Raw genomic sequence first — 27,614 nt, 5'->3', positions numbered from 1 at the left:
AATTTAAATTTCTGTGAGTCTGTTTCTTAGGACAAGAGGTTTATTTATTATTCAAAAATTTTTGAATTCTATTAAGTTCTAGAAGGTTTTCTAAAGAAAAACTGATTTGGCCTGTGCTTTCTGAATAAATACGATCCTAATCTTTCCAATGAAACCTGACAAATAAGCTCTTTGAATAAAAGTTGGTGGCTGAGTTTTCTTTGTCTTAACAAAGAAAGAATTTTAAAAAATGATCCAAGTTTTAGAATAATAAGCATGCATTTCCTGCTTGAGGGTTATTTTTTTAAATTATTTATTTTATGTACCTAGTGTTAGAATTTTGAGATTTCTGGGTGCTATCCAGTGGAACATTCTTTGCTAGCTGGCACATAGGTTACAAATCAACTGCTTTTCCATGCTTCATTTTACCCTGTTTGAAATATCTCAAGTACCTAATTTTCTCTCTTATTTAGAGAAAAACTTGAAGTGAAAAATGGTGCTTCTTTCTAATTTATGTCTTTATGGAAGGTTTTTCTCCACTAAATTAGACATGATCTAAAACATTTTTAATGTACATATTTTTAAGAAGCATTCTATTACAACATTTCCCAGGTTTTCAGCTAAACAGATATACAGCTTTCTAAGTTCAAAATGCCAGGCACCCAGAGTGCTAGTGTGTATATTTTAAATTTTAATTAACATTAGATGTGGAGTAAATGCTTTTGAAATTATTTTTTTCAACAAATTGTGCGTTTTGGAATAGTAGGGAGGTTTTTTAGACTGAATTCAAGCTTTTGTTCCTTCTAAAAGTTTTGACATACACAGATGTGGTTTTTTACATGTAATTCCCTCTCTTCAGTATGGAATCTGCTGTACCATGTTTTGTGTATTTTTCAGACGTACAAGCTAAATATCATACAAGTATAATAATATTGTGCCAAATTCTAGTCTATAAAGAGATTTTACAAAAAAGTGTGCATAACTTAGTCTGATTTAAGTGAAAATCTGCACTTTTTGTGTAGGAATAGACAGGAATTTTTTGCTTTATAATTCTTGAACAGTTACCTAAATACTTTGGCTCAGACCAGGTGTTTTGGTTTCAGCTGGGATGGAATTACTATTCTTCCCGATACAGTGTTGCAGTGCTGTATTTTGGATTCACTATGAGAACAAAGTTGATAACAAAGTGATATTTCAGTTATTACTGATCAGTGTTTACCCTAAGTCAAGGACTTCCCAGTTTTCCTTGCTCTGCCAGCAAGCAGGTGCACAAGAAACCAGAAAGGAGCACAGCCAGGACAGCTGACCTGAGCTGGCCAAAGGGATATTCCAAACCACAGTGTGGGAGGAGCTGGCCAGGAGCTGCCCATCATGGATCAGGTTGGGCTGTGCACTGGTCAGCAGATGATGAGCAGTGGTACCGTGCATCACCGGTCTTTATTTTTCTCTCTTTTTGTTGTATCACATTTCATTTGTTATTATTGTTACTCTTATTAACTTTATTTCAATTCTTAAAGTGTTCTTAAGCCCTGGCTTTTAGTTCATTCCATTCTCCTTCCCATCTCAACAGGGCAGGAGAAAAATGAGCATCGTTAATTGTCAGCTAGTGTTATACCACAACACCAAGATGTACTAAAAGAACAATGGGAAAAATACCGGATTATTGAGTTCTGACTTCCAGTGTTTTGAATACTCGAGGCTTGGATTTCTGTATATGTAGATAAAGCATTTTGTTATTTACAGAGGCTTAGTATAAAAATCAGTTGTATAGAAGAGCAATTCACATAAAAGTTGTAAATTTAATAGACATAAAAAGCAGGATTTGCAAACCTTCTTTGGGATGGTTTTTCAGTGAGGAGAGTTTAAGCATTAAATTACCTGTAAATAAAATAGTGTTGAATATATATTTTTTTCTTCTTGATTCACAAGAGAGCAAGCAAAATGATTGACCCTCTGATCTGTAAGGGCACAAGTTTTCTGATAGTACCTTTACCATGTATTTCAAAAATGTTGTTCAGGCAGTGTGCTTCATGCTGTAATTAGAAGAAAACAAGCCCTCTTCCCCTTCCCCAAAATTCTTGCTTGAGACAGTCATCAGAATTTATTGCAACCACACAGGTGTTGATTGCTCTAGCAGTAAGTGTGGAAGAATGGTCTACATTCAGCTCCAAGCAGGAAGCAGTTATCACCAGGAAACAGTCACTACCACATCTTTTGCTTACCCAAATGCCTTCACTGTAGATGTTTATCTGAAACAGCATTAGATGGTGACCTGTAAGAGCAAAGTATGCGTAGCTTTGAAATTATCAGTTCAGTATTCTCAAAATGCGCTAGAAATATTTCCTCTCCACACGGGAGGGACATTCTCTGTGTGGTTTATGTCATAGGCCATGCTTGCTTATCAGTGTCTGATTGGAAGAAGACAAGTTCTATGGAAAGCTCTGGCTGAAAGGTGTCAGTAGATTTTCACCTAAACATTTTATGAGGAAACAGTTGTATAGCAATCTACACTCTTTAGAACTCCATGAAATTACTCTGAAGAGTCTGGCCTCTGGTTTTAAGATGTAAATATGAGTTTGTAGAACACAGAACTGAAGTTCACAAGTCACTCATGCAACCAAAAAATGTGTCATAAAAGCTGATGGTGAAGCAAAGATCCATGCTCACATCTGTGTTATTGACAGCTTTCATTTATTTATGTGACTATTTCTGGATTTCATCTAGGGATAGATGGCTATTAAAAATGTACCTGCTAAGGCTTTCCAGAAATAACTAGCACTAGCTGCTGATAGTCTAAATAATTTAATTTTTGATTACATGTTTTCTTATGTTTTGTGTTTACAAAATGCAACTCATTCATAGCTCTAGAATGTGTTGTAAGAAACTCAAAACCTTAACAGCTGAAATGAAAGAATCAAATTGATTTATTTAACATTTGAAACTATTTGGTAGGTCTGCACCTTCCCTGTATCTCATGATACAATTAAAATAGCTCTTGTCATGCCCTGTGAGTTTTACTATGTTTACTGACTGCAATATTGTATGATATTGTTAACCATCAAAATTTCTTAGCTGGCTCATGACACTTGAATAACTTTGTACAATCCAGTTTGTGCAGGTCATTGTCCCAGGTGCTCTGGGACAATTCTGATACAATTCTGTATCTGCTTTTTGATACAACAAATTAACACTATTGAGAAATGACCAACCCATACTTTAAAGAACTGGAGAAAAGACAAGAAGAAGGTACCTTAGGCTATTTTTCTGTCTTTAGGTTCACCATCATGCAGTTAAATAATTTCCACTTTTAATTGTGGAAGTTGTCAAGTTTTGATTCTTACTTGCACAGTTTAGAATAATTTCAGAACAGCTGCAGTTTAATCAGGCCCAGAAACAGAAATGGTTATATCTTTAAGTTCTAAGGTCAGCATCTTACCAAAACAATATTAGCCTACAATAGTCACAGAATGAAAATTCCATTCAGGTTGGTAGGGGCTTCATGAGGTCTCTAGTATGACTTGCAGCTCAGAATAAGATCAGTACTTAATTCAGATGAGATTGCTCAGGGTTTTGTCTTCACAGCCATGAAGGTTGGAAATTCTACAACCTTTGTGGACAGCCACTGCTTGATTATCCATTGATATTGCTCCTATTGCATTTTACAAAAACGGTTTCTCAATCTTCCACAGTGGAGTTGAGTGGCAGGCTGGCTTCATCACACTTACATTCTTCCTACACAGAAGGATGTAGGATGGAAGGACAGCTGGAGGTCAGCTGGTCTGCTTGCTCAAATGAGCTCCACTTGGAGCACATTGCTCAGGTTCTCACACAGCCGAGCTTTTGGAAGTCCTACTCCACAGTGGTCTGCCACCTGCTTAGCACCTCCATTAGCTCTTTCACTTGAGTGCTCTGCACCAGAGGACATCCTTCACAGTGAGGCCACTGTTCCTTCTTGCAGTCTCCAAGCCAGGTGGCCGTATCCCACCCCTGGGGCTGTGTCTGTGTGAGGGCCTTTCCTGTGCAGGGAGTGCCTGTTTCAGCCACTGACAGGGACTGAGTCCTGGACACCTCATGACTGGCTTTTATTGTAGTCCTGCACTGCCTACAGCAGAATTTCTTGTCCCCTTGTTGTGCAAGCTGTCCTATTAACTGCTGAAGTAGCTATCTGGAATGCATTATTCTGTACGTTGTTTCTTAACCCCTCAGTTCCCCCCAAAAAACATTCACAAAATACTGCAGAATTCAAGGGGGGAACAAATCTTGGTTATGTCTCCAGTAATGGTTTTTACTTCTGCACCACTTGTAGAAGAAATTAAACAATTTGAACTTTAGTCTGGTTTGTTTATTGCTTAAAAAAGAGAACATGTTCAGTAAGCTTTTCTTACATAACATTCTTCTACAATACAGAAGGAGTGCAGTATATGAAGATTTCATTCTGGAGCCTTTCGTTTTTGTCAGATATATGTGTGTTGGAAATGCTTAAGAGTACAATCTGTTATTTTTTTTAAAAAGAAGGGGCAAAAATGCCCTAACTTTTATTAATAACAAGTACCACAGAAACTGTTAGTCTGGTTGCTATGCATCAGGTTGATAATTCCTAGTCTAATTCTGAATTCTGACAGTGGCAGTAGCATAATAAGTGGTTTTCAGATCTCTGCATATTGAACTAACTGTTTGATAAGCTTATATTTGATAGATATATGCCAAAATAGTGCAAGGAGACCTTATCAGCTTTCCACTAGGAAGAGCTTCAAGGACGCAGATCTCTGACATATGGCTCACAAATAGTTTTTCTAATCTGTGTTGCTCTGGCACCTGAGGGCTGACACAAGCTGGCTGAGTGAATTCACAAGGGATGGTTTTTCTTGCAAACATCACAGTCTAGATAAAGACCTAATAATGTTAAGATGTGGGAAGTTCAGTCAGAACGATTCAAAGCTCTCCAAAGAAGTTAAGAGTCCTTGTTTGGTGACTACATTAGCTGCTTCAACTGCATTACAGTTTTTTTCCTCAAACATTGGAGCAGGGACACTGCAGTATTGAGAAGGTGGAATGACATGACTTGGAAGCATCTTTCAGAGAGGATGCTACCTTGTTAATCCTTGTCTGCTAATCCTAGTCCTCATTAGTGCAATTGTTTTTAACAGCAGGTGACAGCTGTGATTGCAGTGAAACTAACAGTGTGGTTTAGTTGGGAGCATAAAGTAGGTCAAACGTGTTCTGTGCATTTTTTAAAAGATGCACTAAGCCTTCTCAGTAAGCATCTGATCTTACCTTGAAAAATTAGTAAGATGTGTTTGTATGTACACACATGCACACACTTGTATATAAATTCTGATGCATGTATTTGAGAGCATCAAAGAGTAGCCAATGTTAATTGCTAAGTCAGGGCATTCTGTGTGATTCTATAAACATTCAAGCACAAGCACCATGGCGACCCTGTAAAATATACATGGTATTAAGCCCAAACAGTTTGAAGATCTACATTTGTTATAAACTTCTGCTGCCTAGAAGTTGGACAAAAAATTCTTAATTTGATTTTTTAATACAGCATCATCTCTCTCCCCCAGCCTGTTATCAGTAAATTAAGTAAGTAGGCTAAACAAAATCTTCCATGCAGTCGAACTTAAACACAATCAAAGATTTTTAATGCTGAATAATATTACCAAGAAAAATAGTAGGACAATAGTAGGACAGTATGATGCAAAGCTGTTACAAGTTTTGATTTATTGAGCTATGATTCGGCAGTTTTGGTAGAGGTTGCCCTGTAATAATTTTTCTCTACACTTCTCTGTTGGTTTTCTTGAGCTGGCTGAATTATACAAAGGTGCTGATTTTATACATTTATTTTATAGAATAATCTTATAATTCAAATTCTCTACAGATATAAAAACCCTTTATATTTGGATAAAACCTTCAGAGTGAGCTTATGTGCTTGTATTGGAATTAATATACTGGTCTGCTCAGGGTGATTATGAGTTTGTGTTAAATGTGAAAATTAGTGACATGGAATTTTTTTTAATGAAGACTTTCTTTTTGAGGTTTTCAAGGAATACTGGAGCAGTTTGCTACTACAACAGTGTGTTCTGAGCTTGTTAGAAATATTGTGAAGTCGATTTTCTTTCTAAAAATCCAGTGTGCTCAAAGGGTATCTTTTGGCTTCCTGCAGTGGCTGTGTTTGCTACTATTTTCACTCCCCTTCACCTTTTTTGTGCAGAAAAGCTCTGCAGCAGAAACTGGGTAGAAGCTGAGTAGCCAGCTGTCCTGTTTTCAGCTCTGAGAGGTTTCTTGAAAACATCCCAGCTTTGTATGATTTTGTTTCTGTTGCTATTCACATTTGATCCAGTGCCTTGGACAGTGGCTTCTTACTGGTTTTGGCTAACCTCAACTTTTTAAAGTTAATTGCTTTTACTTTGAAAACTTAATTTGTTCACTGTTTCTGTTCAGATCACTGATTTAAAGTGCTCAAAACTAGCTATTAAAATACTTTCATTTTTTAAATTTATTTAGTTGAATTTTAATTCTTTTTACTTCACACCCTTTTTTGTGAGTTAAGATATTTGCCAGTAAAGCAGATAGAAGAGCTTATCTCCAAACACACCTGGATAGCAAAGCCAGCAGTGCATGAGATTGTAATTCATACTAGGTCTGTTTGACTTGACTAGACATGTTCTAAAAAATTATGTAATTAAAAATAAAACTCATGAAATCTTGTTATGAAGACAAGTTTTAGTGTTATGCTGTTATATAGATTTACCTCATCATTGTGTTTGAAAGAATGATTTGTATAAAAATCTTGCTTAAACATAGGTTCTGTAGGAAATGAAAGAAAATTAACTTGTTTTTGTGCATTGTGCCAAGACAATTAGTTTTAATGAAACCACCATTAATTTAAAAGCAGTACTTTCTATGCAATAATTAAAATATTTAATTTTCTTTATTTTCTCTGTGTGTAAATAAAAGTAGTAGACAAAAATCTACTACAAACTCAGTGTTTAATCTTTCTATCTTTAAATGCAATACTTGGAGCTCTCAATATTTGCTTCTCATGGAAAGGTTGTGGGGAGAAACTGAACTCAATTATTGCAATCTGAATCTATTTCTTCCTATTTATTTTCCGTATTAGTAGCAACTGTTAGTTTTTGCATGCTTCCAATGAGTTTTGAAGTTCAACATTTATTTCTTCTTGATATTCTAGGTTTGTTGCTTTGACCCCTTGGAGAGTGTATCATCTGACTTCCCTTATAATACTTGGAGTGTTAATTCTTCAGATAATGAAGGATTTGGTATTTTCAAAGATAAAAGGTAAGTGTACTGATAGAGTTCCATGCTTAAACACCTGCACTTTGGAGCATGCTATTCATTACTAAAGCCAGGTCAATATTATGATTATTGTAAAAGTATCAGCTAATATTAGAGAGTGATAGTAGATTTGTGATGGTCTATTGCCATTTTCAATTAAATTTTGCTATATTTTGTAGGGAGGACTTTAGGAGATTTGTTTTAGCACTTAGATGAGTGTAATTGTTAGGAGTGGACAGTCATTCTTGTATCTTAACTGCTAGGTCTGAGAATGCATTCTTTTCTAAAATACAAAGTTTTCCTAGACGTTCATACTTCTTCCGACATTATTCATGTAATTTTTGGAAAGTTTGGGACATCCAATATATATCAGTGAAATTTTTAAATAGATAGAGAAATTACCTATGTTAGCACAGTTGAAAAAAGAAGTGAACACTATTTTCTTTTTACTTTGTATAGTATTTATTTTCCAGAGCATATAAAGTCTTATGTGAATACAACCAATTTTGAAAGGGATTTTGAGTTTGTTGGCTGGTCTAGTGGTTTGGAATTTTTTTTTTCAATTCCTGTCCTGTTCTTCATTACCATCTTGAAAATTCTTTGACAAAATGCTCATTATAAGTTTTCTGGTTTCATTGCCATGAAGATTGTTTTTATTTTTCAAGATTCTTATTTTGCCTTTTGTTTACTTTTAAATTCCATGCAAAGTGCTTGAAAAAACATCTGAATGTAGTACAAAAGCAGGAAAGAGATGTCAGAGAAGCATGGTATTCCTCTGTGATGTGCTAACACTTAATTTCTGACTGCCAAAGCCAGTTGTTCCCTGCTTAGTTACAACAGGTATTTGCTACCTTTTCTGAAGGATGATTTCGTATCATTCCTTTTTCTGGGAGTCTTGGTTACCATTCTGTTTCCTGCTTGAATATTGCAAGCCCAGAGGGCAACTTTTAAAGCTAAGCAGAATTTGATTTTTTAAGCTCTGTGCTATATAAATCATCACAAACATTGAATACCTTGCTAGCTGGAGGGCAATGATTTAGGTAAATTCACTCGTACCTGTAAATAATATTTTTGTAGTGACCAAATTCAGGATGTACCAATCTCATGTTTATGTGATTATTTAACCATTCATTTTAGAGATGAGGCTAGGAAGACCTCTGTTTCCTAGCTTATACAATAATTATTTACTGTAGTAAACTAATTTATTTTACTATTGTCTTTGATGCTATTGTAGACAGAGTTCAAGAAAAATCAGACCCTCTAAGTAATACTGTAGGAGTCTTGTGGTAATGGATAGAAATCAATGAAGTGCCACGCCAAGAAGCAGAAAAAATTCTTCCCAGTGTATCGCGTATACACGTATAAAAATTCTTCACAGTATAACTGCTTCACACTTCCAGCCAGCCACTAGATGGCAAGACTATTACAGGTTCATGAGGAATGTAGAGTGGGTGTCAGTGTGTACAAGTAGAGGGTATGTTCATGTTAAAGTTATGTTATCATCTTCATTACATCCTTCCATGTGGAAATGTAGCCATACAGGATCCTGACTTTTTCCATTAATGATTTTAACTGTAAGTTTACAGAAAGCAGTTCAAGAACTGTTACTCTAAGATGATTTAGCTTTCCTATTTGACTGATACAGAGAATTCCTTAGTCACTTTGTCCCAATTCTGAATATGTTCTATGAATAAATAATAAAATTCTTTCTGATTTAGTACATTGTGTTTCATCTTACATTCTTACAATTGCAGGTGCACAGCTTTGGAGGACCATCACTGGCAAGTAAGTATTTTATTTTTTCTAAGTTTATTAGTGCTTGTTCATGATTTTTAATAAATTCTTTCTTCTGATTTGAGTTACATTAAAGTATATAGTAACATATCAGAATACCTCTAGAAATGCTTTTTGTTACCCTGGGATTATCATGCTTTGTGTTTTCTGAGAATTAGTGCTTTCTTGGGAAAGCAGAATAATACTGTGTTGGTCAAGGAGGTAACTTTTAGAACTTATAGAACTTTAGAACGTATACCAGTGCTGCTGAATAGAAGTAGGTAAGATGGCTGGGGTTTCTCTTTAAGTCAACATAAGTAATTGATCGTTATAAATGCAAATAAATATCAGTTGATATCCATATGAATAGAAATTAATAATTTTGAAGCCTGTTGACTTGCCTTAGAACAATGTTTATGTCATAATACTGTAGAGTATATAATTTATTTAATTTGTTGGCAGTTGTCCTGGTTCCAGCCAAGACAGATTTTTGCAGTAGCCAGAAGGGGCATGGCCAGGACTCAAAGGACTTTTTATTCTCTAGCACCTCTCCTCATTTTCCAGGGATGGGGGGAGGAGTCCCTTCCAGGTCAGGTAGTGTGGCAGCACGGTCAGGTGTGGTCAGGAGTTTACACCTGATGTGTGAATCATTGACCTCCCACATACACTGATATTGGCACTGTTACTGTTATTGTTCTTTCTCATTGCTGTTTCCCATAAATAGTTTTTATTTCCACCCATGATCTTTACCTTTTTTGTCTCCAGTTCTCCTGTCCAGCCCTCCACAGGGAAGGGGTGATGGGGAGCGAGCGAGCAGTGTATGGTTTGGAGTGATTCAGTGGGAACATTGACCTGGGGAGCACCATTCCTTAAGCACAACAGCAGTATAATCAATGTTTAAACTATTTGCAGACAATCCATTTTCAGAACAAAAGGTTGCATGTTTAAGGCATTATTCTTCTAAACAGACCACCAGGATTTATTATATATCTGACATAATTTGAAAGCATTAGTACATTATTGTATTATAGCCTGACACTGAAGAAACAGTAATGCAGAGTTGATAAAGGGAACATGCTGGGTTTTGTTCTTTTGTTTTGTTGTCTAGAGACAGATATCAATGTCGTACCAATTACAGAAGGCAGTTCATATGTGCAGCCCCTGTTCAGTTTCATACCTCTTAACTTCCACAGGTACGAAATCTCATAAGCATAAAATGGCGCTATATGGAATTGATTACAGCTTAGTTTATAATCTGAGCAGAGTAAAATGCTTTTACCATAGCTAGTTCTATTTCATGTATCTGTGTAGAGTGGCAATGCTTCAAAAAATTTGAGAAGCCATTCCTGTGGCACAGTACGTTAGTATGATTTATATTTCATTTCTCCTTCCTGTTATTTGCCAGAGCAATTTACATAAAATTTACTGTCTTTCACGGTTTTGAATCTGACTTTACCTGTCTGTTCACATTCAAGAAGAGGAAGGCAAAGAAAACCAAATTGCTTGTGAAGTGAAAGGAGGCATAGGTTTTTGACTGCCTTTTGTTTCCCTGAAAAACAATTCTGCAGTCTGATAAATTTTTCTTCTCTTATTCAGTTCATCAGGTCACCAAACTAGAATAGTTGATTTTAATGAAAAGATTATAAATAGTACTTTAAATATCTTGGATTCAGGTTTTCAGTTGTTCAGAATGCTGGACTTGATTTGCTGTTCTGTGTGGAGACAATGCAGGGAGTGAAAAAGAGAATTTGATGAGCTCACCATAGCTCATGCCTTTGGGTAATATAATACAAGCATTGTATGTGTCCATCTAGCCCAGCCTCTGCTCTGAAGGGATCCAGTTGAACCTTCCCCCCCCCCCTTCCAAAAGCTGTTCTAAGTGGACCTACCATGAATTTGTCTTGTTGCTTTTGTTCTTAGAAACTTTTGCTGTTGGCAACACCCTGTACACAGAGATCCACAGCTGAACCACGTGCTTAGTGAACAGTCTTCTGTTTGTTTACTGCCCTATAATAGTTTGTAAGCTCTTCCTACATTTTTTCTTGTTAGAAGAAATATTGAGCAATTACTCTCTATTAGTATTCTCCAGCAAGCTGTGACTTTCATAAACTTCTGTCCTGACCTGTTCTCTTCAGTTCATGACTGCTTAATTGTTCCTAAAATAGAGGTTCTCTGAGTTTTGATGTCTTCATTGTGCTTTTCTGCATTTTTCTTCCATTTCTGTGCCCCTTTTTGCTGGGGAGACAGAATTACAAATAGCATTCAGGGAGATCCTTGGACTATACATTGTCCCTCTCTTCTTTTCATAATAAATCCCAACATTTGATTGGGGGTTTTTTTAACCTCTGCTGAGCTCTGAAATGATGTTTTCATGGATCCATGTTTTCATGGATAATCACTTCAAGATATTGTCTTGAGTAGTAAAGATCAGCTTAAAGCCTATATGACTTTAAGAGTTTTTGGGGTTTTTTTCTCTTCTAATTTCTTCACATTTCATCTGCCTTTTTGCAAGAAATCATGTAATACTTGATTAAATTCTGCTAATCCTTGCAGCTGGTCTCTGTCTTTACCAGAATAATTCCTCTCATTTGTCATGGCTTCTTATGCTCCATAAAAGCATTTGATGAGAGACCTTGTTGAAAGCCTTCTCAGAAATCCAGGTGATTTTTTATGGACATCAGTGTTCATCTAACAGCAGGTTCACTTTTGGAAAGGACAGAAGGTTTGAGATACGATGTCCTTTACAGCTTACATTAGGACAGGCATGCATGCCCTTTGTTAGTTTTCCTGACAGTTTGCACAGAGCAGAGATGAGTGTTTAGTGGTTTGCAGTTCTCTGGCTCTTGTGTGCCTTCCCTAAAAATAGATATTGCTTTAGACACTTCACAGTCCTCTGCCTTAAGGCAGCTTTAAGAGACGCCATTTAACCGAAATTAAATTTCAACTGTTGCTCCCAACCTTTCATTTATAGCTTTTATAAGTTCACAAAAAGACTTTGCATTTGTTTGCACTGTGGGCGGGTTTTTCTTTTTCTGAATGCTCCTATAAATGTGCCTGTTGAATGTGTTGAAATTGGAAGAATTGCTGTAAGATGTTGAGGCTGGGTGCATGGTTCCTTTTCATTTTACTCAAAATTGGATATGAAAAATTGTTTTCATGTTATCATATATGAGCAAGATGTGCCAAATATATCCCCATATCCAGCAGAGAATCACTGGCTCTTAAGTAACTTAAAGAGAAAAAAATGTGGTAGATCTGTGATACTTTCAGTGAGAAACAATGCCTATTTAATAAATGTCTATTCTAATAAATAACATGTGTGCATGATTTTTCTTTGGCATCATGGCCCTACAGCCCTGCATCCGTAGTTTGTAACTGCCTTAAGGTCCATGCAGAATGGCTGTGTGCAGGCAGGAAAGGATTTCTAGTCTGTTCCAGCTTTGAAACTCCTCTGGATTGCTTTGGCAAGTGCTAGTTGGCATCTGCCAAAAATGTGCTAAGAGCTATTTTAATGGTTTAACTGCAGAACTGACCGATTCTAGTGCCTGACAGAACTGCCACACACAGTCTGGTTTATCAAAACAGATGTAGGTAGTACCAAAACTATCAGAACAGGCTCCTTTCCTACCCTACCTTTTTGTTGTGTCATTCTGATTTTGAAAATTAATATCAGTCAATCACCAGCACAGTAGAATGTTTCATAAATGGTGGCACCAATTTCTGATGAGTTTTATAGTGAAATGGTAAACTTTTGGTAGTTGGAGGGTGAATCACTGATTGTGACTGCTCTGAAACTTGCATTTTTTCAATATTTCACATGCATTGTGTATTTTGTCTGCTGCATGTACGTTCCAAGTATCAGAGACTGAAGTACTTCAGTGAAAATGCTGTTAATTTGTGGCACTTGTTTTTGGTCCTCCTTCATCTTTCTTGAGTACTGCTGACTAGTCACAGCTAGCATAGCATTACTTTTTACTTAAATGCAGAATGTTGTCTCACATGTAAAATGTGTCTATGTAAGAAGACCTGTGATTGTATTTCTAATGGAGTCATTTAGTACTATTTTAAGTTTAAAATTTCAAACTGAAGGTAAGCTAAACCTTCCTTAGGGATGGTAGCACTGTAGCACATTTTCCCCCCCAAATCTAGTTCTGTTTCTGAGGAACTGCTGTACAAGTATCTTGCCTTTTTTTAAAAATGGGTGACAGCTTTTAAAGGAGCACTGGAAAAGGTCACTTGTTAAATTACTCTTCCTTATTATAAAGCTGTTTTATTTCTTCCTATCCTAGTGAGATTTCTTTGAAATCGAGCTTCTCTAGTCAGTAGATGTATTAGAATATCCACAGAAATTGTAGCACACCTTCATTTCTTGAGTGGTCAAACTTTAAAGGTCAAATTAATACTAATGCAGAATTATTCTTTTATAGCAAGCCTAAAAAATCCTAGTTGCAGCCTGAGAAGGGACTAAGCAACAGTCCTTTTAAGATGCCATCAGAGAGTGACTGAAGAGAATAAGCCAGAAGAAAGGAGTTAATGCTCTGAAGACCAGCAGCTCTGCATAGCTTGTTTTCAGTCCCCTGTTATGTTTTATCATTTTCTCAGATCAAAGCTACCTGGGACTTCTGGGAAGAGCCTTGCCTGACCAGTCATGGTGTTAAGCTCCCTGCTGCACTAATGGCTGCTTCAGCCACAGACTGCAGTAGGTGTGTAGTACTTAATGTATTATTAAACGTTGAATGTTGTGGATATAATCTTTGGACTATGAAAATAAATCCTGAAAACGTTCTCCTGGTCCTGTAAGTTGGAAGAAAGGGGTTTTTTTATTCACAAAACACATTTTCTCCTCTGCTCCCAAGAGGAGGGAAAAATAAGCAAGTGAAGCACCATGAACGCATGTCTAATCCACTGCTGCTCATGTGATTGGTTCAATGAAGGTTTGGAATTCTGTAAGAAGAAACAGTAACATTTGCAAGAGAAAAAGGACACTTCTTGGTAGAAGCTTTTAACTTGCAGCTGTCTTTATTGAAGCGCTTTAGGACTTGATGTTGAAAACCATGGTTAATATTGAAACGCTCTTGAAGCTCGGTAGTTAGCTAACTGAGATATTTCTGAAATAATAGCCTTCACTGATAGAAGGTTACAAACTGACACAGAGAGGTTATTTTCTGAACTCAGGACGTTCCTCTTCCTTACCACCTCCCTCCTCCAGTCCCTTCTTTGTGGTTTCCTTTTATGAGAGTTAGCTGTGGTGCTGCTTGTGGACTCCCAGAGCCACCAAAGTTGCTGCCCACTTGCAGGCAAGCATTACTGTTTGGTAGGTAACAACATCAATTACTGGGTCAGCTGATGTGACAGATCAGCTTCAAATTCAGGTCATAGCTTTTCCAGATCTGAATTAATCTTTTGATCTACACTGGTTTCACACTTGCATCAGCCCAGCTCATAGACATTTGTATGCATTACAATGGTCAGCGTGTTCTGAAGAACAATATTCTGAGCTAGCACCATTCAGAGCTTGACCAATTTCATGTAACATGTGGCTATTGGGCCTTTTTCCAAGAAGAAGAAAAAATAATCTTTTGAATCTAATAACTCCATAACTCTAATAACTCCATAATGCATTTGTGCAAAATTATTCCTAATATGTCACTGAAAGCAATGAAAAAAACTCTTTGTGTTGTCCCTAAATATAAATGAGACAGTTGCCCCTTTCATCTAATTACCATGCTTTGTTTATTATGTCAGAGGCTTTACATACCTCTGATTTACATATGTTTTGCCTGCTGGGTTTGCTTAAGACAATCTGCAAGTCATGTGCGTAAATATTTCTGACGTAGTCTGCTTAGTCTGATTTCATGATCAATGGAGAAAGATTTGAAATACTTCTTGAGATATATATCCTGATCTATCTCTTCCCAAACAAATGTCTGTAGGTGGGTCAGGTATATTGTGTGTTAATGGTGACTGTTTGTTTCCCTTGAATATAGACAGGAAGCCTAGGGTGATGAGACAAGTAAGGGTGTTTACAACCCTTGTGTCATTGTTCCCTGTTGATCTGAAGTCCTGTCTGTTTTGGAGATGCCATTAATTGCTGCTTGTGGCTACAATAAGAAACTGACTCTTGCACTCTTGGCACAACACATAGGAATACCAATCCACAGCAGTAATAACTGCAGGGCACGAGGACTTGGTTTATTTACCTCTTTGTGTACATAAAGTTTCTCTGAAATGAGTCTCAGGCACAGTATGATTGTGTATTCAGATCACTCTTGAGACACCAAGGATATGCTGTTTCACTGTATCTCAAAACAAAAGTCCTGTCCTTCAGGGTGTTGCAAAGAGATTTCTTTGCAGATGAGTGGATTAGGAAATAAGAGGTCTTTTTCCATTAGGAACTCCAACAACATCAAGGCTGTAGCAGAAGTGTTTCTGTTATACCCTTGTTAATCCATTTCCTTGATGTTATAGATAGGAAAAAATGTAATGTGAGCCGAGGGCAGTCATGTGGGCCAGTCAGTACCAAAGCATGGCACCATCAGTTCCAGTTTGTGTTGTGCAGTCTCTTTGTCTTGCTTTGGTCATCCAGACAGATCCATTCCTCACATGGCCCTACATAGCTGCACAATCTGGTAACAGACTGAAGAAAATACTTCCTGTGGACCTACAGCAAGGCAGAGGGCAGAATATAGTCTAACAGATAAATAGATATAAATAGGCTCCAGAGAGCAAATATTTGCTTCTTCAGTTATTTCAATGTAGTCTGAAGGCGTCTGGAGTATTCAAAGACTTCCAGCCTTGGTATTTCATAGTGGCTGCTGTTCTCTTCATTTTGCCTCATATATTTGTATGAGTTTGTGTTTGAAGATATATATGGCTAGATAACATAGCTCAAACAATTCTGCTTCAAATATGGTTCTCTCAAATGTTCTTAATATATAAAAACTGTTGCAATCCTTCAGGAAGTGAATGCATACTTGTGGAAATCAAATGGAAATTGAGTTTTATTTGCAGCCTAAACCCATACTTTTTCAGTAACCCCTCTACTCTTCAAATACCAGATTGTAATTGTCCTTTGTTTTATAGAATGTGTTGCTACAACTCAGGCAGCAATATGTGTGGTGGGGTTTTTTCTAAAGGCTCTTTACACGTGAATGATCAAACCTTCTGCAGACTGCAGAAAGAATTGTCGACATTGCAAAAACCTCTCGATGCTTCTTTTTTTTGTTGTTGTTGTTGTTTTTTAATATTATGTGACCTTATTTCTTCTTTCTGGCTAGTTATTTCCAAGTTGTTAGCCAACTTTCCAAGTAATGTATTCTGCTGGGTTTGTTTGCTTTATATTGATACATGATAAAATAAACATACTGGTAAAGTTTTCCTTACAAGAACAAAACCCAGTAATTTAGTAGAAATGCTGTAACTTTGGCAAAAGTGTCACACTTAGTCTGAAAACTGTTTAATACCTTTTTCTATACAATTGCAGGAAAAGTTTGGTTGTTAGTTAGTTCTTTTTTTCTTTAAGGGGAGGGGAAATGAGGGATGTTGCACAGCATTTGTAGGTGCCCTGTATCTCACTGGTAGAAATAGCTGGCTTGTTTGGCTTGTTATTTTTCTTATATTTGCCAGAAATTATATGTAGTGCACATAACCAATTTCTTCTCACATAGAGTGGTTTGCAAACTTTTGAAGTCAAGCCTACTCTCTGTGGTTCTCTAGTAATTTGCTTTTATCTCAATTCTGTCTTAGCCTTCACAAGGCATTTTCCTCTCTTCCTTGTCCCCAGAAGCTCAGCTCCCCTTTTATTATGGAGGATGCACAGAAGACATGAGGAGAAAATGTTGGAATTGTCACATTTCTTTGCAATTACAAAAAGAATACTGCATTCCTCTTTCTGTAAGCCTTACTTGTCTTCTGTTCCTCTTAATTAAACATAAAGGTAAAACATTATCTTAGCTGCAAGAAGAGCAATTTCTGAAGAAGCAAGGGCAGAAACAAAAGACCAGCAGAATTGTACTGGAGCTACTTTAACTGTTTTTATACAGGGATATATTCTAACCCAGTTATATTTACAGAAACTGTCATTATTGGTGTGTCAGTATCTGTATTGCTCTGAACATGATGCTCAAACTGAGCAAAATCAGTAAATGCTTTGCAGTATCATGTAAAAGACATGACTGGTGCTGTGTATGGTAAATGTCTTGTAAATGCATCTCAGGCATAGATTTTTTTTTCTAAGAACTTGTAAATAACTCAAGTAGAAGCATTATCCTTTTCTGCTTCATTGCTTATTTAATAAGTTGTTTCTTATTTTGCATTTATGCACTTGCCTTGTCAACTAAAGCATGTTCCTGATGAGTCAGGGTAGTTGATTTTGTGCCATTTCCCAGTCTGAGCTCCTATATGTTTTGAACCCTGATTCTGTCCTTTGCTGTGTCTGCCACTCCTTCTGGGGTACTGCAACTCACTCATCTGAAGGATTAAGGCAAATACTGAATGAAAATGTTAAGGACATACCAGTCTCATATAGCAAGACACTTCTAATACCCCGCCCTTGCCCTTTGGTATAACTTTTCAATTAAATGTGAAGTTATGGGGATTGCATATATGCTGGTTTTTTTCCAGTTTGCTTTTAAGTGTCATATAGCAGACTTTCAAAAGCATTGTAGCAGTTGAGATGTATGCTTTTATCTTCCAGACAGGCTGTGTACTTTTTAAAAAGAAATTCTTTTTACTTTTTTGGATGCTGAATAATCTTCTTTGACTGCTTTAACACTTCTTAGCTTTGTTACGTGCTTGCTCAGTGCTTTCTAATATCCAAGTGAGAGCAGTTGATCTAAAATTGCTTGGATAGCCCTTTTTTTTGTAGTTTTACTTCGCAAACTGTAATTCTGAGAGAAATTTACTACTCTACTTCTTTGTCCCACAATCCTGTCCTTTCCTCTACCCCACTGGCTAGTTGTAAGCAAAATTATTCAGAATTATTTCAAACTTTTAGTTCTATTTAGAGAGCTCTGAAAGCATTCCATATTGTTTATTTTGGGGTTCCAGTACCAAGATACAAAGGAATCATTTGGAAGACTACTGTAGTGTCCTTCTGGGAATTTTTTTCCTTCTGTTCTGGTAACAGAAGTGTTCTTACACAAATATTAAATTAAAATTTTAAGCTTCAAAAGAACACTTCACATAGTCTCATTTGACAGTTGTTTTTTGGTCTTGCTAATCTCACAAACAGGTGATTTCAGTTATAATTTCTAAGCATATTGTTTCAAAGCCTTTTGGGGGAGGGGTGTGTGTTCTGTTTGTATCTTCCCAGGGATAAACAAATATTATTCCTCTATTAAGCCAGAAGGATTAATTTCATGAAAAAACACAAGGCAATTTTATGTGGAGGTTTCAAAAGATCCTTATAGCTAGCTTTGTGGTTGGACTGGATAATCTTGAAAGCCATTTCCAAACTAAATGGTTTTGTAATTTTTCCAGTTTGCCTCCATGCTGGGAAAAAAGTTCATCTGGGTCCTGTGAGATGTGTATTTTAACTATACTTAAATAAATTAAGTTTTAAATACTTTTAAAAATTTTGTAATACTTTGTTCAAGTGAAGTCTCTGCATCCATGATTAAATGTGTGAAATAAATACCTGACATAAGTGCATTCTGTGCAAACTGCATGGTGTGCTGCAACCTGTGCAAAAGTGGCTCAGTAGTTAATTTCCTTTGTTAAAAAATGAACTGCTATACTCAGTTGGAAAATGTGATCATAGTCTGTGGTGATGGGAAGATGGATGTACAGCCTTTTTTTGTCATTTTTTTGTTTAAACATAGTGCATTTTTTCTTCAGCAATTTTCAACATATAGTAAAGCCAGCTCTATTCCATGTTCGATATTTTAAAGTATGGAGCTGCAGTCACTGTTCAGTTATATGTGAGTGTTTTGCTTCAGGATCCACTTTGTCTAAAATGCAGTTCTGTTAAAGGCATGTGTGAGCACAGGCAGGTGCATTTGCCCATTGTGGACAACCTGAGCTGCTAATTCTGAGCTGAGTCAGTTCTGACATGCTCACTGGCATGTCATGTGCCACCCATATTGTCATCACTGGGGAAAAAATGCACCGTCCCCACTGCTGCCTGCCATCATCTCAGCTTTCTCACATCTTTTTTTTTTTTGTCACTGTGTTTATTGTGATGTAGAATGTTTATTTTGATCACAGCACTAACCAAATATCAGGTAGAAGATTCGTAGAATTTGAGGTATTTGATGGTTTTCTTTGTTCAGCTTTTTCCTAGCACTTTGAAAATAAAAGAACTTCTTAAAAATGATGGAGTTAAAGGAAAAGTATAAAGCAAATACAGAAAATGGCACAGAGGGAGATTAGTGGAGAAACAAACCAGGGATTCACAAGGAGATAATTTCTAAAACAATTAGTGTTTCTCTGAAGCTCTCCTATGCCACTTGTCCCTGTCTCAGCTTTGCGCTTTCTCAGTAAGGAGTGTTTAGATCTACTCTTCCATCTTAGACAAGAGCAAGGATGGCAAGTGCTGCATTTGAATTTGCAGACTTGTGTCTGCAAACAGCTGTGGTCACCTCCTGCTTGGCAAGTTTTCCCAGCTTTCAGCAAGGGAGTCTGGAGATGTCCTTCACTTTTTAATACTTTCATATTTCTTACTTATACAGCGCTAATGACACCAGTATTTTTTACCAACTGAGCTAAAGCTTTAAAAATCTTAATTACAGGGAAAACGAACCATACTCTCTTCTGTTTTGAGATGTGGGCCACACTTCGGTCATACAGTGAAAGCTACAATGTTCTCTTAAAATCCTTGCCTATCCCATCTTCGTGGGACTTCACAGACTTTAGTCTGTGAACATCTCTGTAGAGAAAATCTATCTCAAAAACTGCAAAGGAACTGTGCTTTTTCTGTTTTCAGGGACTTCTTGTGAAGCAAGCAATTAATCTTGTGGAGTGCAACACCCCACAGAGAGTATCAAATGAATTAAAAGGGACAATATCTGGTTACCTCCTGAATCTAACGAAATGTTGTTTTCTGGCTGTTCTTGAGCAGGTCAGCTTTTTCATGTTAACCATAGCATCTGTTATTCTTTCCCTTTTTTTTTTTTTTTCAAAGCTGCTTGGAAATTGTCAGTAATGGCAGGCACATTTACATATTGTTGTCAATTCTGAATATTACTGCACTTTCAGCATAAATACTTTGCTTTGGGGTTTGTTTTGGTTTCTTTTAAACTTGTTTCTATTTACAAATTGTTGATATAAATAGAATGCTTCAGCACAAGGTGTAGAAGGATACACTCTTAATTTGGCTGCCAGCCTAAGTAGCATTACAGGAGAACCTGTCCAGGGGTGTGATTGACAGGTATGTTGTCAATAAGAAAGTGAAACTTGGAATTGAGTGTATGCAATAGAAAGTGACAAAGACATCTCATATCTTAAGTAAAGATCCTTCCATTTGAAGGATCCAAGAGGCTTGGACATAGTCTTACAAAATGTCAGCCAAAAAGTAATGTCATGTACTTCAACTCATGTGTTGAACTTACTAGGTTCAAGTTACAAGAACTGCCTCTTGAAGGGTGACAACAGCCTTCCCAACCAGCTCAGACAGGGAAAGGAGATGACTTGGATTCAGTCACATCATTTTGAACAGAACAACTGGTCACTGTCAGGTCTCACCCTGAATATTTATCCCTAATCCATAACGATTTATGAACAAATATTCCATATTCTGGGATTTTCTAATTTTTGGTGGGAATCTGTGTGTCTTGCAATTTGTGATTATGCAGAAGTAGCTTCATATCAATACAGCAGAACTGACACTAAGTTACTGACCAGAGTGCAATCTTCAAGTGGAGATACTGTACTCCAAGGCTTTGCAGGCAGCACAAAGTGGAAAAAGTCAATTGCTTTTAAAGGACATCTGTTTTCTAGGGCAATTCTCTGAGTTAGCAAGGCTCCCTCTTCTAGTTCAAAGACTTCAAAGAGCTTAGGCAGACGTAGTTAAATGTCTAGACAGTCAGACCTTAGCTGCACATTGTGTTTGTAAGTTTGAATTGGTTAACAGGCAATAGTACTTTTTTAGAGTACCAAGGTACCAAGCCTTGCAAAAGAGAACAGAAACCTGACAAACAGTTGAAACATCCTTTTTCTACATCTTTGTAGGCTTATACCATAAAATAAATGTAACTACGGCCTAGTCCGGAAGCAGCCTTTTGGATTGCCACAGAGCTGCTGGATTTGTTTGCCTGCCTCAGAGATTTGTTTTGCTTGCAAACATAATGTTGCTATTTTTTGCATTTTTTATGTATTTTAAAATGTACATTATTATAGAATTAGGTGGGTTGCATCAAATTAGTCCTAAGCTAGCACAATATTTTTGCAACAAGTACCAGACTGATCGTAAATAAAGGATGATTGCATTTTTGATGAGTGTAAGAGTGTGAATGGAATGACAGACCTCAAATTGCTCATCAGGAGAGAAATTCACAAAGCTGACCTTTTCAAAGGGTAGAAAGTAAATTTAAGTGAAAAGAGTAATGTTAAAATGGTCATGTCCTGTGTGCTATGTTTGTTCCATTGCACATGTAGTATTTTTGCCATTGGTGTTTTTATTCTATTCTTACCACTTTCCATTTTAACGGTTGAACAACTGTGAAAGATAACTTGCAATCCTGAAGTCATTTGACTTGTCATCTTAAAGGGTATTTATAAACTATAGCATTCAGGGAGCCCGCAGTGTTACCTTAAATAGGGAGACTCCTTTTAGGATTAAGAAGAAAATTGGACTGTTTCATTTTGGAATGGCTTCTCTTAAATGTAAGTCTAATGATGGTTGATTAAAAGCTCCATAAAAATAGGTAGCAAGCTTAACCATATTCTGTACTTTTATATTATCATTAAAGACTGCATGAAAACCAAATGGAATGTCTTCTGCCAAACATGTGAAAAAGATGTTTTTCTCCTGCAAATACAAGTAGCTTTTATCCTCTTTTAATATTGGCCTGCATTAACTGTTTCCTGTAGGCAGAAATGCTGCTTTTGCTATATATATATTTTTTTTAAGGAGTAGGGTTTGTTCCACAAAAACAACAGAAAAAGGTGCCAGTCTCCTAACAGCCTATTGAGTTAATTTCATTCAAGTTTTCAAATTCTAAACAATTTTTAAAGGGCAATGGAAATCTGAGGGTAATAAAAAAGAAAAAGAAGCAAGCAATTTTGATTAATTTGAGAAGAACTTGATAAAAGAAGCATTTGTGATCAATGAAAGAAGAAATATATACTAGTATTTAGAAATATATACTAGTTATTGATATGGAGGGAAGAGGATGTCTTTGCTTAGAATATTTAGAATGGTAATAGTCATGAGAAAGATCAGAAGAAGTAGTCAGGTACTTTCTATAGTAGTCAGGTTTTGACCTTTAATTGCATCTGGTTTGCCAAATGCAAGCATTAGATTACAAAACGCATGATGGAAATTATTTATAGGGGACACAAGAACATATAGTTGTAGTTGGTTTTTTTTTTGTTTGTTGTTTTTTAATGCTGCAGGCGTCTGGGTGGTTGTAACATGTGAGGGTGTGCTTCCCAGCCCAGCATCTGATTAGTCACTAATTTAGGAAGGAATGTCCTGGCACAGTTTTGTTGAAGCATGTGAGCCTATCAGCAGAATAACATATTATACTCTTTTAGGTGTTTCAACATACAGTTGAGTAAACCAGCTCAGCTGTTTTTCAACAAACTTCATGGTATTCCTCCAAGTCTCCTTTTCATCTCTTATTTCTTATTGACAGAGAGATGTTACATATTTACTTACTAAAATATATTTCATGCTTTTAACACTTTTAAAATTAATATTCCAAATGTTTTAGAGCCTAAATAACACTGAAGTTATATTCTAGACAGCTGTAAGTATTTTATTTTTACACTAAGGGAAACAGAAAGTAACATATGCTCATATTTGCATGGCATTCAATGAATACAGATGATCAGACATATTAAGGTGGCCAGTTTAATTAAAATTTTCAGAGATAAATATTTGCTGTAGCACAAAACCACATTCTCCCAAGTCAACCTGTATGTTATGGCCACAGCACCATACGACACATTTCCTTTCCCTAGCTTAGATATTCCCTAGCTTAGATTTTCCCTAGCTCCTCTTTCAGAAGTTCAGCCTTTTTTTTGCCGAGTAGTATGATTAATAGGTCACTGATGTAGTTGTGACCATTGAGGTTACTGTAGGTTAGTTCATAGTGAGAGGTAATGTTAAAGAGAATTTCATAGTGAATAAAAAAAATCTGCTATTTGTGCTGGAATGAATACAAATATATTCATAAGGGATTTGAAAATGCAGTGAGTAGTAGGATGACCAAAGGTACCAAATTATTCAAGAAAATTAAGACAAGGACCAATTATGAAGAATTTCAGAAGATCATTACAGGATTCTTTCTCAGTAAAATAGCATCTGAAATTCAGTGTAGATAACTGTGATGTTATACAGAAATACCAGTACTAAATTCACATATAAAACAATAGTGTCTGAAGGTGACTGTAACCACTCATGAGTAAGATGTGGTCTCACAAAACCAGCATTGGTCAATAGACTAAATCTACTGTTAAGTATCAGTAAAAAAGACATGCAGGGAAAAAGCAGTGACAGTCACATTCCACTCTTGTACACCTATTGTTTGTCCAAATCCTGAATACTCTGTGTGAGACTGATCTGCTACCTTCCAGAAAACAGTACAGGAAAAAAAATAATCGAGAGCACGGCAACAAGGTAGATCAATTACACAGTACTATTTCCTTATAAAGAACAAGTAAATGAGGTAGGTCTTTTAAAAAGAGAAAATGAATAATTAAAGAGAAATACAATAGAGATCTCTCAAAATGCTGCACAGAACATGCCTTCTCTCTCACACTTTTGGAATGAGGAGGCATCAAAATAGCAGGCAGAAAGGTGAGGAAAAATAAAAATGTGTAATAAGTTTCAGAAATCCTTGACACATACTTGTTGTGAATATTAGAACTATAGATGGATTTTAAATATAAATTACAGGACAGTTTTTAAAAGAAAATTAATTGAAGGCTTTTAAATAGAAAATCACCACTGTGATTTTGGAAGTTCCCAAGTTGCAGATTATTGGAAGCTCTGTTGTATTTTATGGAGCTATCATTATGCATTATCCCATATTTTTATTCTGTTGCTTAGGTGTCCCCAAGTATTCAGTTTTGGCAAAGAGTTAAAGACAGGGCACAGGGCTAGATGGGCCTTTGGCAGGCCCAGTCTAGCTGGTCGTGGTAATACCCAAGCATTGACTTTTATTCAGTTAAGTGACACATTAAGACTGAAATAAATGTAGCTATTTATATCTGCATTTGTATATAAATTGTATATAAACATTAAACTCTGAGAAATCTGAGAAGGACACGTGAGATAGCTGTTGCTCAGTTTTAGATGGAGTGTCTGTTGCTACCACCACATTCCAAGGAAGTTGCAAGGTCAGTGTGTACCTTAACATCACGCTTTTGTACATTTAGGCGTGAGATCAGAGTAATATAATTAATCAGAGCAACAATATCTGAGGTTTGCATGTCTGATCTTTAAAAAAATACTGTTCTAAACACATGTAGCTTGCCTTAGAACACAAACTGAGATGTGTTTGAATAATTATGTATGAAGTTCTCATGTCAGAACTGTACAAGGTGCTGCCATTGTATTCACCATAAGCAGACAATTTTCTTAGAATGCGTACCTTGACAACTTCTGTCCTAACTGGTTAGCTGAATCAGGTATTTTTTATAATAATCAAAGTCTCAAAGTGTGGGAATTCAATTAGAAACTCAATATGATTATAAACAGAAACAGAAGTTTCTGAAAACAACACATAAATAGAATTTTTTTGTTAGAGTTTCAAATACTTTGCTCAAAATCCTTGCAGATATATCTTGGAAAATACTTACTTCTTCAATCAGTAATCAAACTCAAAACATACCGAAGAGGTGCTTTTTTTTTTTTTTGTAACAAATGCTTTTAGCAGATGGAAAATAGTCTTTTGGGTCTTTCTTAGTGACTGAAAGGAAGCAAAAAGCACTGCAGGTTACCTGAAAAGCAGTTGAAAAATTATGTGCTTGAAGTGCTTTGAATGTTTCCCAAATAAATTATTTTGGGTGGGTTTATTTTTTGTTTTTTATTTTGGTTTTGTTTTGGTTTTTTTTGTGGTTTGTTTGCTGGGTTTTTAATATGAAGAAACACCTCACTGCATTAAAGTAAAAGTGTGAGTTGAGAGGGTTTTTTTCCATCCTTCTGCTTCCCTTCTTTATAGTAACATCCAGTGAGGTGGATCAATGATTTTTATTCCAGATTCTAAAAGAAACAGCAAAAGCTGTGATAAAATATTATGTGTTACAGATTTATATAGATATGTACAAATTTATATATAAGTAACTTCTAAATTGAAAGCTTAATTTTTCAGTCTTCTAGCAGCAAATTGTTCTTTTAAAATGTATTTCATACAACTTAATAAAAAAGGATTCCTTATATATTTTTGATGTCCCTTTAAAAGTGAGGGAAAAGGACATTTTAGTGATGACAGAAGCGGCTGTCGTGCTGTACAATACAAATGATCTATACCTGTGTTCTAAACCAGCTTCTGAAATGCCCTAAATTTAAGTAAAAATTAATAGTAAAAGAGTAGGGAATGGCAAATTTGTCTCTGGGACAAAAGCCTAGCTAACTGAAGTGAGTTTTGACTTCCCAGGGGTTCTGCCAGCCCCTGAGCAGACAGAATGCCCTGGGTCCTGTCACCCTCTCCAGGCCGGGTGAAGGTTATCAGGTGCTCTGCCCTTCTGGCTGAGTGCTCTGGCAGCGCTCGCCTGGCCAGCCTGGGGGATTCTTCTCAGTCACAGCTCAGCAGGTGCTCTTGCTGACAAACGGGTCAAGCTGCAGGTCCTCATTGATCATCATCCCTTGTCTGAACCCTTCTTGACTTCTACTAACCCAGGCACCACTTGGCTGTAGTTTTTTTGGGTGTGGGTGTGGTTGTGGTAGAGCTGAGTTCTCTCTTGCAGTCTTGGCTGCCTCTCTGCCTTTTCCATGGAGCTGTGTCATGTTGCATTGGCCTCCCATTGCTTTAAATTTGCACATGTTTCACAGAGGGCTGGATATTAAAAGAGCAGAATGGTTGGGTTTGACAAGTATTCGCTTTAGAGAAGCTCTGTGAAGAAATTGGTTTACCCAGTCACTTCAGGATAGTTAGCTTTGTTTGAATCAGTGCACTCAGAATTAACCATCATACCCAGCTTCTAATTGTGTATGTGTTTGAATTGCCATTGTGTGAAACATACTCTTGCTTTGTATAATGTATTTCTTGCTGCTGCTTCTCATTATTACTTATCTTACCCTTCTATGTTGTCACAAGTGATACTAGGTAGAACTATTTTCTTTAAGTTTTGATGTTAGCATTTAAGAAGTTTATGTCTGTTTTCTCTCTTCAGCTGGTAGGGCTATAATGTGAGGTAAAAACGTAATATGAACTGTGGTGACAGGTTCCTATGTTTTTTTTAAACCAGGTGATTGATCAGCATACACAAATACGTGCGTTCTAAAGTGGCATGCATTCTGACATTTCCTCCCTGATTTTAGTTTGTAAATACTTAAAAATTTGCTTATATAAATGTGCATGTTACTGTTTTTCTTATAGTGTATCAGAATTGCTAACTTGCTGTTACAAGTATTGGAGTTGGAAAGCATACAGATGTAGCATTCAGATTACCAGTTTCTCCATCACGTATAAATATGGCCTTGAAACTGAGTCATGTTAGTGATAATTTAATAATCTTTTCTTTTGCCACAGCTGCACAGCTTTATAAACTACCACACTGAGACTGAAGAAAGATAATTCTAATGAAAAAAAGCTCTTTTTAAAGGGAGAGAATATGAATGCAATTTTACCATCGGACATGTAAACACTGGAGAGTTCATGTCTGGTCACATAGTAAGCAAAGAAATAGATAAGTTGATGCTAGTAAGTTGATAAATTTGCAGTCATTTAGTCATCTGTCTCACTTCCAGTATACAGGCATTGAAAAAGGCTGTGAAGCTTAAAGAATCAAAATGAGCCATACCTACTATAAAAACGTTTGGCTAGAGGTTCTGAATATCAATCAAAACTTTGGCTCTTTGTGCTGGGACGGGAGAATAGGGTTGGTGTCAGTGAAAATGATGAATGATATATAACTGTGTGCTGTGCTTACATTATATTGTACTTGAAGTCCTGCAGTTATTCATCCTTAAGCTTCTAAGGTCTAATTCAGAACCAGTGACCTGGACTTGGATCTAGTTATGGCTTGCATTTGCACTAATCTCTCTCTGGAGAGATTTTCTTATGCTGCTCTAAAGAATAAATTATATAATTAGGTGGAAAACTGGCTCCTATCCTCATGTTCATAGGATGATTGCAGCATTGAAGTAATGGTGTGTCATCTAAGCAAATTATGAGCATACCAGCAACATCTTTTAGACATAGGTGCACTCCGTATGTACCCTGAGTATCTTG

At 36.5% G+C, this 27,614-nt stretch overlaps 1 protein-coding gene across 2 annotated transcripts in view; it reads left to right on the top strand.

Moving 5' to 3' along the window:
• Positions 1–7,182: 7,182 nt before the first annotated feature.
• Positions 7,183–27,614, top strand: part of RETREG1 (reticulophagy regulator 1) — a 50,233-nt gene continuing 29,801 nt past the window's right edge. The window contains exons 1-2 of one of the 2 annotated variants that reach the window (XM_005422569.2): positions 7,183–7,284; positions 9,036–9,066. In XM_005422569.2, coding sequence (XP_005422626.1) covers positions 7,254–7,284; positions 9,036–9,066 — 62 coding nt within the window. In that variant the 5' untranslated portion in view covers positions 7,183–7,253. Of the gene's footprint in view, positions 7,285–9,035; positions 9,067–13,717; positions 13,758–27,614 lie in introns of those variants that run through there. The other variant, XM_031058263.1, reaches the window with a different exon arrangement.

Source organism: Geospiza fortis, unplaced genomic scaffold, assembly GCF_000277835.1.
Source record: "Geospiza fortis unplaced genomic scaffold, GeoFor_1.0 scaffold281, whole genome shotgun sequence".
NCBI lineage: Eukaryota > Metazoa > Chordata > Aves > Passeriformes > Thraupidae > Geospiza > Geospiza fortis.
Note: the sequence above shows the minus strand (reverse complement) of the source record. Positions and strands in the feature narration are given on the sequence as shown.